This window comes from Cavia porcellus, unplaced genomic scaffold (assembly GCF_034190915.1).
Source record: "Cavia porcellus strain 051 isolate PalLab524CR breed Dunkin Hartley unplaced genomic scaffold, mCavPor4.1 scaffold_25, whole genome shotgun sequence".
Classification (NCBI taxonomy): domain Eukaryota; kingdom Metazoa; phylum Chordata; class Mammalia; order Rodentia; family Caviidae; genus Cavia; species Cavia porcellus.
The window spans coordinates 10,953,936-10,967,166 of NW_026947508.1; the positions used below are offsets into that span (position 1 = coordinate 10,953,936).

General features: G+C 55.2%; 1 protein-coding gene across 5 annotated transcripts in view; it reads left to right on the forward strand.

Moving 5' to 3' along the window:
- The window catches only part of Kazn (kazrin, periplakin interacting protein), a 992,111-nt gene that overhangs the window by 876,314 nt on the left and 102,566 nt on the right, over nucleotides 1-13,231 (forward strand). For 2 of the 5 annotated variants that reach the window (XM_005004355.3, XM_013154004.2), the window contains exon 1: nucleotides 394-747. The exons of the other annotated variants lie outside the window; for them this stretch is intronic. In XM_005004355.3, the coding sequence (XP_005004412.2) occupies nucleotides 540-747 (208 nt within the window). In that variant the 5' untranslated portion in view covers nucleotides 394-539. Of the gene's footprint in view, nucleotides 1-393; nucleotides 748-13,231 lie in introns of those variants that run through there. 5 annotated transcript variants of the gene reach the window in all.

Below are 13,231 nucleotides of genomic sequence, written 5' to 3' on the forward strand. Positions count from 1 at the left end.
CCCTCCCGGCTCCTTCCGCCCCCTGCTGGTCCTCTCCGCCAGGTCTAGGGCTGCCCCAGTGGTACCCGCAGAGCAGAGATACTTTGCACACTGGCGTGCCAGCCAGGGGCCTGCAGCCTCTCCCTGATCACACTCACTTAGAACTTTCCAGAACTTGAGCCCGAGGCCTGGCAGGCACTCTGGACCCCGGGCGACTTCCTTGTGGACCCTCTGTTTCTCTAAGGGTCGGGGGTGCAGCGAGCGGCCTGCGCTCCGCCGGTGCTCCGGCTCCTCCGGGAGCCTGGGGGCGGGGCCTGGGTGAGGGGCGGGGCGAGCGGCGGCCCCGGCTGCCCGGAAGGAGCGGGGGGAGGAGCCGCGGGCCCGGAGTCGCTCCCACGTGAGGTCCGCGGCGGATTCCTCGCGTGCAGTGGCCGCGGACGGCCGGGCGCCAGGACGCACGGAGAGCCCAGGTCCGGCGGCGGCGCGCGGCTGCGCCCGGATGCAGCGGCCCCCGGGGCTGTGATCGGGCGCCAGCCGTCCGAGCCCCCTCCGCACGCGGCATGCGGGCGGCCGACTCCGGCTCCTGGGAGCGCGTCCGCCAGCTCGCGGCGCAGGGCGACCCGGCGCCGTGCTGCGGGGCGGGGACCGGGCCTGCGCGCCCCCCGGGGCCCGCGGCCTGCGAGCGCTGTGCGGACGCGGCGGGGCCCGGCGATCGGCTGCACGCTGGGGCGCCCCCGACTCCCGCGGACGGCGACTGCGGCCAGCCGGGTAGGTGCGCGGGGCTGAGCGCGCGGGGGCGCTGCGGGCCGGGGTCGGAAGTTCTGGGCGCGCGCGGAGCCCCGTCGCGTGGGACGTGGAGTTAGTTCTCCGCCGTGCAGGGGTCTCGGGGCTCCGGGATGGGGGTTGGTTGGCGCGCGCTCTCCCAGAGCCCGGCAAGGGAAGATCAAGACTCCGCCTGTCAGTCGTGCGATCGGTGGCATCTGAAGACCCGGCTGCGACTGGACCCAGCGCTGCTTTGGGAAAGGGACTGCCCCGTGCAAAGTTGGGGCGGCTCCTGTGGGCGCTCCTGTGGGCGCACCTGTACCCAAGACAGCCCCCCTCCGTGCCGCCTCCTGAGGGGGTCGCATGTGCAAGGAATGAGAATACTGCGTTTCTCAACCACTTGAATTCTGAGTAATGCAGAAAGAGACGGCGCAGTGATCCGGTTGCTGATCGCTGGCCAGTCCGCCCAAGTAGGAAACTGTTTTAGGTTAAAACGTTCCCAGGGGTGCGCCCATTCCATTCCGTTCCCGTCTCAGCTGCCTCCACCTCTCAAGTTAGGTCATTAGCGGAATGGGGGGGCGCGGCAGGAACCCCTAGATCCGCCCGACTGAAGTAACAAAATGAAAGCCCTAAGGCTTTTCTGAGGAGGCTCTGTCATTGTCAGTTTGAAATTCTAGGTACTTTTTCCGGGAGAAATGGAGGGGGGAGCATGTGATTATGTATTACGTATTGTAAATCTGCGATGTTCTAGTAAGTTTCATGGAGCCTTCAGAAATTCTTATCACTGCTCTGGGACTGAGGTTGTTATGTCCATGTGGCTGGGGACAGAAAAGCCCTCAGGTTAAAGGACTGGACCAAGTTCTCAGTCTTAAATCTTGAGCTGGACTTTGTCACCGTACAAAACTTCAGCGCACAATACCGCTCTCAGGGATGGAGCTGACCAGCAGGGGAGCCCGGAGCTTATTTGTCTAATAATTCTCTCCTGTGTCAGAGCCACCAGCAAGGCCCCCTGATTCTGCGGAGGTGGAATGCCACTTCTGCCTCCAGGTGTCCCTGCAAGGCATTGCTTTCTCCAGAGCAGGTGTGTTAGTGTCCCATCTGCTGCCCGGTTGCACAGAGCAAATAAACTCCAAGACAGGTGGGTGTGAAAGAGCACCGTGCAAAGGGAAAGCAGATGGGGAGAGTTTGGGCAAGTCGAGGCTTGTCTTGGAGACTCAGTGTAACCTTCTGTAAAATGAAAATGGTAGTGGGATCGATCAGCTAAGGATTTGATCATCTGAAAGGTGTTTTGTATTAAGCCATCGGCCCCTGACCACCGGCACACTGACTGGCTCGCTGAGGACTCAGTTTCTCACTAGGTGGTGATGTTGTGTGCCCCATCTCCACCCTCCTGAGCTATGTCAGAATGACTTTTGCCCTGTCTGTAAATGCTCCAGCCACCTAGGCTGTGTTGTGTCAATGGAAGTTGTTATTATGTAAACCAGCAAAAGATGGCTGGGTGGAGAGAGCGCTGTTTACTTTGCGTCTAGATAGGCTTCATTTGTGTGTTCATGATAACAATACCCTAATGACACGGTGTAGCCCAGAAACGCCTGTGGCTTAGATCTAGGGGAGGTTGTTTTCCACCTTCTAGCTCTCATGGGTGTCCCTGTTGGTGACACACTCTGGAGATGCCCTTTCCTGGTTTACAGGGAGCTGGGGTTAAACCAGCAGCGCACCCAGAAAGTTTTGAGCCTTCTGTAACCTGCTCGCCGCCCTTCACCCTTTTGTGTCTCTACTTGTTTGGGGATGCTGAGGACAGAACCCAGGACCTCACCCTGCTGGGCGAGTGGGAGCTCTTGTGCTTAGCACTGCAAGCTGCAATTCTTGTGGACATAAATATTTAGTTTCCATTTGCTTCCCAGAGGAAAAGCCCTAGTAGAGACCAGTGGTGGGAGAAACCACTTCCTGAAGGTGCTGGGTGTCCTTGGTGCCTGGGCTGTACAGGGGTGGGGAGGTAGCGGGTGCTGGAGCCTGCGCAGTGATGTGCCCTAGAACCATGACACTGTTCCTGAACTTTAAGGAATTCGGGATGGAAATTGACACTTCACTTCCAGTGGGACGGAGGCCTGGACACCTTGATACAAATTGCTCAGGTTGATGTCCTGAGAGGAGCAGGGTGACAGGCCCCAGAGTGGTGACGGGTCCTGGAATGCTAACAAATCTGGGCTCCCAGGTGAGTGGCCAGGGATCCAGTCTGTGTCCACTGCTGCCCCAGTTCTGTTTGACCTTGGGATACTCTATCACCCTGTCTCCCTATTGGCACAGCAGGAATAACTGTCAGAGGGTTCCAGTGTCCCCCACAAAGTGATCTTGCGTACTGGTGATCCTTGAGCTGGGACCATGAGGGGAGTTCTTTGATCTGTCATGTCTGCTCATTCTGCACATATCTCAGGCATTGCTCTGAGCCAGGCACTGTGGTAGCTTGGGGGGGCTGCAGCACCTCCTCAGCTGTAACTGTTTCCACTTAGCTTCTCCCCAGGAGAGAGAGTTTCCAAAGGTGCACTGGGTGGGTAGTAAGTGCTCTGCCGAGCAAAGCCCGGAAGGCTCAGAATGGTGGGAGTAGATCCTGTTAGGTGTTTAGACGGGACCATTAGAGAGAGAGAGAAAAAGGTAAGATGAGGTTGCTAGGTGCCCAATCCCTAAGGCAAGACAGTAACGCCCATCAACTAAAGGAACTAAGCCGTTTTTTTAAAAAGGTGATGAGAAATGAGAATTAAATAGGTGATGAGACTGCTTGCTTTTTCTGGCCCTATCTAAGCTGTTGACCTAGGTTAACTTTGTAGTCTTTACTGCTATACGGTTATTATTAGTGTTGTTGCCCCTCCTCCCTACATAAATCCCGAGGAGCCGATGGAGCTTTTGTGTCCTGGCTCCTAGCCCCCGAGGGCCTCCATGGAGTCTTAGCTCTCCCAGCATCTGAGAGGAGGACATGTGCCTGCCTGTCCCATCTACAGATAAGGCAAGCTGTGGTCAGAAAAGTCAAGAAACTTGCCCAAGGTCACACAGCCTGTGGGTAGCATCGCCAAGAATTTACCCCAGATTGTAGACCCGCAGGCAGTGTGGAAAGGCCTCCCATGGCTCCAAGGAAGCAGTGACTCACATTAAAAGTATCAGGGCCCCCTTAAATGTTTATCCTTTAAAAGAGCACTCAGTTTGTCCTTTCCTTGACATTCCTCATATTAAGCAAAGCCAGCACTTGCTTATCTTTGGGCGTGAGCAATTTCAGCAGGATGTCTTTCTGTTTCCCTCTGGAAAAGGCTTCTGCTAGGGTGGGGATGCTTTGAAATCTTAGCGCTGGAATTAAAGGTGCTGGAGGAAACTCCACCCACCAGAGCAAGTGGATGAGTTTACCACTGTGAGCTTCTCCAGATACAGGTGTGGGGTGGGGATGGGGTGAGGGCTGTCCTGGTAATCTGGCTGGCCACCCTGCACCCCACATTCCTGCCCAGTGTGACAGGCTGAGTTTTATCCTTCTGCCAGGGCAGGTGGTGCACCAGCAGGGAACTGGGTACCATTTTAGAATCAGACACATTACCAGTTGAAATTCCTCACCCAAGCAAGTTACATAAGGCTCAGTTTACCTTTCTGTAACATACGGCCCACCTGAGAGGTGTTGGCTGTGATGAGCCCCTTTGGGCCCCTAAGGAAGGAGTGAGGTGTCAGATTTACCACAATCCAAGGAGCCTGATAGGTACTCGCATGTGAGCACAACGTCTAATATACAGCCACTAATCTTCGAAGTTAGAAATATTGAGATTTGGCCAGACAGCTGGCTCTGAGGGACTGCTAGCTGCTTATTTGGTTTCTGAGTCACGGGGAAGTCTCCACTGTGGTCATCAAGCACCCTGTGTTCTTTGTAATATTCCAATTGCATTATCTGGTTGACTTGCCAGTCATTCTGCAGAAAAGGGTTTTGCTCACCTTTTAATCATCTCAAGAGCCACCAAGAGCATGGCTCAGGGCAAACAGCACCCATGACCCCAGAGTCTGCCTCTCCCCTCCGTAACATGGCAAGCTGACAAAAATGGAAAATCAGGTGGATTTGTGTGTAGAAAGGCTTCAGTCTTAGCAGATAAGCATACTCAACACATCATTAAAGCTGGCCAGGGCCATCGCCTTGGGAATCCTGTGTTTGCTGTGAGTCACTAAGGGCTGTAAACACTCCAGAGAGGCCAGCCAGGGTGGCAAGATGTGTGTGTGTGCACTCGAGTGTGTGCATGTGTGTGGTTATTTAATGGATTTGCTCTCTTTAAATGTGTGCAATGCCACCCAGGCCAAATGAGTGCCTATCAGCAAGTGGAAAACCCAGAGTCCCCTCTGATTCCCAAGGATCACCCTGTTGGTGGCCCCTGCACCGGCCTCCGTGAAGACGGGGACATCAGGGTGTCTCTTGTCTGCTGCTTGGATGCCTTCAGGAGAGGCCAGGTAGAAGCTGCCCCTTGCGGTCATTCCTCCCAGTCCTCGCCCCGTGGTGACAGCTTATCAGGTGCTGCACATGCCCCAGATTTGGAAGAAATCCCCAGCCAGAAGAGTGTGACAGGTAGGTGAGGCCACCTGAGGTCCGAGCCCTGACCTGGGGATGGGTTGTGCCCTGCTGAGGGGGAGGAGGAGCAGCTGGGTGCAGCACGGTGGCAGTCCTCAGTCCACGTGCTGGGTTTGGGGGGACCAGATTGGGGCACGCCCTCCACCTGGCACCTGGCATTTAATTCACCCGCAGGTGCCCTGTCTTTTGTTGGTGCTGGGATTTGGAAGGTGACACAGGGTTCCAACTAGTTTGCACTGTAACTTTATCTAAGGCATTGAGTGTTCTCTGCCTTTTAATTGTGCAGGAGCTTCGGAAAGCTCTCCCTGGGGCCTTGGAGAGGCGGGAAGGTGACAGCTGCAGCTACCTGTGCCTGGCTCCCCACTCTCATCTGCTCAGCCTCGCCAGGGAGCCCTGACTTTGAAGTCTTGTGTGCCAAGGCAGGGAAGAATGTATATTTTAGTTTCAGGCAAGCCCTGCTAGTGATGAAGAATTATTTACCAGGGGCCAGGCAGGAGGCAGGAAGGACTCGATCCCATGCATTCCTGTGGGTCCCGTGTTCCTGTGGATGGCTGGGCTTCTCTCCAGTCTGTAGATGAGACCACTAAGGCTTAATGAGGTGACACAGATAGCAGTAAATAGCTGCTCCAAGCTTTTGGTCTAGGGGATTTTGTGGGGAGAAGGACGGTAATGGGGACTAAACTTAGGGACACTCTACTACTGAGCTACATCCTCAACCCTTAGCTCAGAATGTTTTATTTTGAGACGGGGACTCCTGCTCGGTTGCTCAGGCTGTGTCTTGGCAGTGCTGGGGATTTTCTAAGCCCCTGGACTCCATTCAGGGGTGTCTCGACTTTGGGGATCATAGTAGTGTGGGGTACTTCCAGTATGCAGATTCTCAGGTTGCCTCACCCAGGAATGTGTACCATTCTCAGGTGCCCTGAGTGGGTTTGCTACAGGGGTTCCACAGACCAGGCTCTGAGGCCCTCCATCCTTTCCTTGGTGGGATGGATTCGGTTTGGAGCCCATGGTGCCCTGGTTCCCCCTGCGTCCTTGGGGGATCATCAGCGGCTCCCTGTCAGTCCTGTGGTTCTGGCTGGAAGGAAGGCAGGTGGACACCCTAGCTGGAGTTCATGCCCTTCTTTGTGCTGTAGTCCATGCCCCGACACAGGTTCTCCGCCCCTAGCAGAAAGGGTGCCTGTGCGTCCGATCTTGCGAACCTCCAGATTGTCCAGCCGTGATACCAGGATGCCTGGAGGGGCACCGTTCCCGCCTCACCCCAAGCACTCGCGGAGCCAGCAGTGCCGGCTGCTGCAGACAGAGGAGGCCAAACTGTTGTCCTGGGATTCATCTGTGCTCTGCGTGCCCCGTCACTGAGTCATCCGCAGAGCGAGTTCTTCCAGCATGCCCCGCCCCCTCCAGCCCCTTTTGCAGCTGGCCCTTAAGTCCTGGTGAGCACTTGCCTGCTCAGTTAGTGGCTGTGTGTCCCTTGGTGTCTCTGGCCCGCCTGTGTCAACCATATGGAGAGCTGTGGGACATTCCTCTGACCTGTATCTCCCTGGGGTCTGAAGCCAGAGGGTCAGGGAGACCCTGCCGCAGCCCTGTCTTGGGCTGAGCCCTGGGATCGTGGCCTCAAATGCACGTTGCAGGGTGCGACTCAGGGGTTGCAGGTGATGTCTGGGATCCTGTACCTTTTCCCTGCTCTTTTTCCTTTTCATGGTGGAGGTGAACACAGTGCCTTTGCACTGAGCTGCACCCCACCCCGGCCCCTTTTTCATTTTTACTTTGGCACAGGATCTTCCTCAGTCACTGAGCTGCTGGTCTCTATCTTGCTGTCCTCCTGCCTCAGCCTCCCACAGTGCTGGGATTACAGATGTGCACCCCTGTGCTTTGTTTTTTTAACCTCTTTTTTGTTTTTGTTCTCAGGTTTGCTGTCAGCAGTTGGACCTGGGCCTCATACATGCTGGGCACATACTGTAACCCTGAGTAGTACCCATCCCAATTCCCTTTGCACTTCTTAAAATTGTGGCTTGCCTCCCCTGCTGAGTGGCCTTCTACCAGGGGGACCGCGGTTCTTTGGGTGTACAAGGGTAGAGATGTCTGCCCAGGTGGAGGCTTTTCCTCTCTTTTGAACCTTGGTCGACTTGGAAGGATCCTGTTTTTATGGGAGAGGAAATGGAGGCTGACCCTGTGTGATCTCACCAGGGCTGCTACGCCTGGGAGAACTCTGGGAGGTGAGTTGTTCTCTGTCTGCATTGTCCACGTTGGGAGCCACCAGACTTACAATGCCATAAGCACAACTTAAGAGCCGACTCTTAAATGCTACAGTCAAAGGCCACGTGGAGCGGGCGGGCCCTGCGTTGAAGCTGACCGTGAGTCAGGGTGTGATAACAGCGGGTATTACTACGTCCTGTCCCAGCTCGTAAAGCCTGAAATGTTTTGTCATTATGGTCCCTAAAGCCACCATGCATGATCTCTAGACTCTGCTGGCTCTGAATCTCAGGCAGCTTGTTATTGTTTGTAAACTTCATTTCCTGGACCCCTAGCCAGACGTGGGCCACCAAAATTATCTGGAAATGGGCCAGAGGGTCTGCATTTTGAACAAGCTGCCCCTACCCCTGGGTGATGTTGACCCACACTGTGCAGTGTGACAGCAGGTCCTCAGTATCGTCTCTCTTTGCTGCGTGGGCTCAATGACCAGCATGGACCTTTGTGTCTTTGCCACCCACCTCTGTCCTCATGGCCCAGTGCCTCCTCCTGACCCAGCCACCTCCTGACCCATCAGCAGTCCAGTCAGTCTCCCCTCAGCTGCAGCTCGGCATCTCTGGAAAGTGCTGACTGCTCTCAGAGTACGCAGTGCACAGAGCTGCTTTCATCCGGGGACCGTGGGCGTGGACACGCAGGGACAAGGAAAGCTGGGGTGTGCAAGACAGTCCGTCCTCCTGCACTTGGGTACTTTCAAGGATGGGAAACTCAGTAGCTCTCCAGGCAAGAGATTGAAGTGTTCACTTTTTATAATGAGCTTGTGTTTTATAAAAATCTATAAATAATGGCATTCACCCTTTGGTCTGTGTACCAAACCCGTTTCCTGGACATAGTAACTCCAGCCAATCGAAGACAGTCACGTGACCAGCTTTCATTCTTTAAAAAAAAAAAATTATTTTTTAAACTAGTTTCTCATTATGTACTCCAGGCTGGGTTTGAATTCACAGGGTAGCCCAAACTGGCCTCAGACCAGCAGCAATCCTCCTGCCTCAGCCTCCCAACCACTAGGATTATAGGCACAGGCTCCCACTCACAGCAGCTTCCTTTCCTGGCGTTTCCTTCCTCCCTGCCAGGCCGAGTGGTTGGTGTTGGGTGGGTGGAGGACATGAGTCCTTCCTTGATCTGCCCAGGGCAGCCCGCCTTAGATCGCTGGGCCCCCAACTTGGAGCCAGTCTTCTTTTGCCCATCCGAGGGGAGAGAGTTCCAGGCTCTACTGATGTTCGTTTAAGAGGATTGAGCAGGGCTGGGATGTTGGGTAGCCACCCCGGGAGATGGCTGGAGAGACGCAGATGGGCAGGATTGTGGGGTGCCCACAGGGCGGCTGGGCTAAGATGCTGTTGCTCCCCTGTTTTGTAGCCATCTGTACCACCACCCCCTGCTGACAGCCTCTAGGTCAGAAGGAACCCCAAGACATTTGGTCCTCATGCTCCTTGTGGGGACACAGCGCAGTAAACAGTACTGGCTGCTCATGGAGAGCGTCCAGTGAACCTTGCCTACAGCCAAGAGATGACAGAAGGAGGTGGGGTGAAGAGCAAACAATGCATTCACCACCCCGCAACTGGAAAACAGGATCTAATTTCCCTGCCTGGGGGTGTTGGACTTGAATCAGCTGCTGGCCTGCTAGGCTTCCTGGCCAGTCTGGCTTGCAGGGTCTGGTTTCTTATCCCCTACTCTGGCAACATCCTCTTTTTGCAGGTGTGCTTGCAGAGAAAATGCTAATTTAGAAGGAGATTTATGACTTTCTCAGAGATCAGTAACAGGGAGGGTTTCCTGGGTTAATTTTCACGAGGGCCGGCCGGATCTTAGCTGAAAACTTTGCCTTTTGTCTTGGCTGAAATCTGTGTTGCCGGCTCCTGGCTTCCCCCTGGGTTTGGGCTTTGTTTTCCCTGGATGGTGGGGTGGAGAATCACAGGGCTTGCATGGGTTTCTTTGCATGGCCTGCCGCAGTGGGGTGTCCAGTGCTGGAGTTCCTGACCGTGCCAGCCTGGCTGGTGATGGGTCTATAGTTCCAGGGAGACGTGGCAACACTCTCACGCCATGTAGGGCGTTTTCTGGTCTCAGATACAGTGGGAACACCTGCCCCTCCTGAGACACTTTTTCAGTTGCCTGATCTGCCACTGTTTGACCAACTGTGCACGCCGGTGCTGTGAGAGGGGTGTGTGTGTGTGTGTGTGTGTGTGTGTGTGTGTGTGTATCTTGCTTTGCCCTACCCATTGTCACTTTCTCCTGTAGGTGTGGCTTTCCAGGAAATGCACTTGGTCAGAAAGGTGTCCTGCCCAGGCAAGCTGACTCCCAAGGACTTTGGCCTGATCTTTGGCCTCTGGGCTTGTGCCTTGACTGCTGTCACTTCTTGGTGCACAGAGTACCTGGCTCATACAGCCCGGACTCAGAAGGCCCTAAAGGATGCTGTTCGGGACAAGATACTCGCTTGTCTGGGTTGACAGGGGAATCCCGCGCCGCCTCTGTGTTGCCTCTTGTCCTCGGGACCGGATCGCTGGGCCAGGACTTGTGTTCTGCTGAGCTGGGCGGGCGGGCTGGGTGAGAGGGAAGCGGCAGTTTCAATTTACATTTTTCGAATACTTTTCTCCTCTGCTCTCCCAGGAGGCAGCGCAGCCTGGAAGCAGCATCTGACCTTTGGGTTGTTGTGGGGAGCCAGACAGGCAGGGGAGATGTGTGGTGGGGATGTCAGCAGCTGCTCTGAGCAGCAGCCAATCACATTCCCGCCGACCTCAGCCGAGAACTGGAGGGCACTGGGGGTCAGGCTGAGAAAGCTGGGGTGGGGTGGGGTGGGGGTCCCTACGCCTGGAGTTGGAATCATGTGGGCTGCTCCCCAGGTCTTCAGCACCCAGCTGCTGGGAGACCCACTCTGAATGTTGTACCTATGGGCTTGGGACAGAAGATTCCTGAAGTCTGTTGGGGGCCTGGGGACAGTGCCTCAAGGCAGGAGCTGATCTTAAAACCAGAAGACTGAACTGTGTATGTGTGTCTAGGACTCTCCAGGAGCCAGAATATTCACTAATTTTTCTTGTTCCTTTGTTTGTTTGTTTGATACAGGGTCTTGCTATGTAGTTCATGCTGGCCTTGAACTCACTATGTAGCCTAAACTGGCCTTGAACTTGCAGTGATCCTCCTGCCTCAGCCTCTTGAGTGCTAGGATTAAAGATGTGTGCTACCGTGCCCCACTGACAGTGTTCCATTCATTCAAACCTCATGACAACCTGTAAAAAGGTGCTCCCCTCACCATGCGGTTATGGATGAGGCACCAAGAGGAAAGGTGATTTGCCTAAGGTCATTTGCAGTGAGTGGCAGGGACCCTGTCACTACTGACCATGCTGTGTCTCCAGGAGGTCCCTGGATCCAGGTGTCACACACAGCTCTTTGTTAGGGTGACAGTCTCTCCTCATGCCTAACTCCTTACCCGCTGCCCGTCTCTGCCCCAAACCCCTCCAGTTTTCTGTGTCTTGATTATATGGCTGCTTCATGGCCCATGCTGCCCGGGTGGAATAGCTGCTCAGCTGTGTTTACTTTTCATCCTGAAGATTGTGGCTTTTCTATGTCACTGTTGGTGGAACCCAACTGATTTCCCACTTTGAAGCGCTCAGGAGCCAGGATCACTTAGGCCATAAGAGGTGCCTGGACCACTCTGGCATTGGGGTCTCCCCAGCCCTTCGAACAGATCAGGGACTAGCGGGGTCAGACCGCTCACAGGTCTGTGTGATGGGGTGGGCGGGCCACAGGAGGTGCCAGGTAGGGCCCTGGCTTGGTCCCTGCCGTGCCCCAGACTTCCTGCATCACCTGGTTGAGTCACCAAGCTCCTCCTCATATCGTGGGTTTATTGCACTTTAAAGAGGACAATAAAACCCACCACCGGGCTGGGATGGCAAACATAACAGAAGTGAGAGTGCTTTGAATCAGAAGTTGAAAGCATTATATTGAGCTCAGCAGCGTCACCTGATAGCAGAGCCCTCGGTGCAGGAAGTGCCATGTTGGGCCTCTTGCCCACCTAGCTCATGGGTCCAAGCCTGGTGCTTCCATCCCAGTTACATCTGTTAGGATTTGGGACTGGGGTGGCACATTGCAGAAGAGCATTTTGGGAAGGAATATTGTGGGGCACAGGTCACAGGCCACAGACCACCCAGGTGAGCACAGCCCAGGACTCCAGGTGTGTACCTCAGTTTCCTTCTTGGTCAGCAGTAATGATCCTACCCCTGAGATTGCTGGGCAGTGGGGAGATTGTGGAATGCTGAGCCTAGGTCTAGGGGATTGTGGGATGCAGGGCCCAGGTCCGAGAGATTGTGGGATGCTGAGCTCAGGTCCCAGAGATTGTGGAATCCTGAGCCTATCCTGCTCTAAATTGCTAAACTCCCCAGACCCTGGAGCTAGTCCCTCTCACCAGGCCTGCTCTTTCTCAGCCCAAGTAACTTTTCAATTAACTGGATTGGCTGCAAAACGGGGTGCCCTGGAGTGTGGGAAAAAGGCCCAGGCCGGAAGGGCCCTCCCTTCTGCCCCAACTGGCTTGGGGCTTGGCTTCCAGAGGGAGGATCCAATTTCACATCAGGACAGCAGGATGTGATCCTTGGTGCCCCTCTGAAAAACCCCAGATGGCGCCTTCTGGAAGCTGGGCTGCGGTTGGCCCCCTCGGCAGCCCTCCCACCCCGCCCGGCCCACAGTGAGGAGCTCGAAGGGAGCTCGTTAGTGACTTTATTGCTAAACAATTTAGAAAGGCGGCCCTGCCAGTTTTCATAAGCGAAACATTTAAAGTATGCAGAGCATATTTTATTTCTTCCTGGAGCAGCTGCTCAGCCGGGCTGGAGGATAATGAGGAGTGAGTTATATGGATTTGTGGGTGCCCTGCAGCACTCGTGTGCTCCTGCCAAGGGGCGAGTGTCTGCCGCGGCCTGGGAGGACTCAGGCAGCAGAAGCTGGAGATGTGCCCTGCCTTTCCCATGCGGTCCACAGGTCGGCGGGCTTAGGTGGCAGCCACAGCTGGCCGCTGTCCACCGAGCACTGCCACCCAGCCACGCCCCACTCTGGAGCCATCCCTCATGCCACGTCACAGAACCCCGGCTGGCAGACACTGTTATCTCCCTTCTCCTGCCAGTGTCACAGTCACACAGCCCCTGAAGACAGAGCCGGGTAACTGGTTTCAGAACCCTGGCTTGTACCTGTTGTACAGGAGACGACATGGAGGAACACAGAGGTCACATGATGGCAGGCATCTCCGGTCCCCTGTCCCCTTTGAGACAGTGAGCCCTCCACACTGTTCTGTTTAGGCTGCTCTGACTTGGTTTAAATTCCTCGGAAAGCGCCAGTCTGCTTGCTGTATGGGTTTCCGGATGCGGAACTTCAGATTCCAGCTGACTCTAGGACAGTATCCGCTGGTCCTGGCCACCACCTTCTCTGCACAATTGTGAATCTGTGGGCCTTGAGCCGCCTTCTGCTTGCTGAGGCATTCACCTCCCTAGCTGATGGCTGTGATTGGCTCTATCTCAGCATGTTTCTAGTCTGTGGACCCAGAATACCCCTGCCCAGTTTGGCTGACCTCACATGGGAGCAGAAATGCCAGTTCTGTCCCCTGTCTCCTTGGGAAGGTTGCTCCTTCACCCAGAGCAGCCACAGGGAGATCCACTCACCACCAAGTGGGGCAGGCAGCTTCCGGGC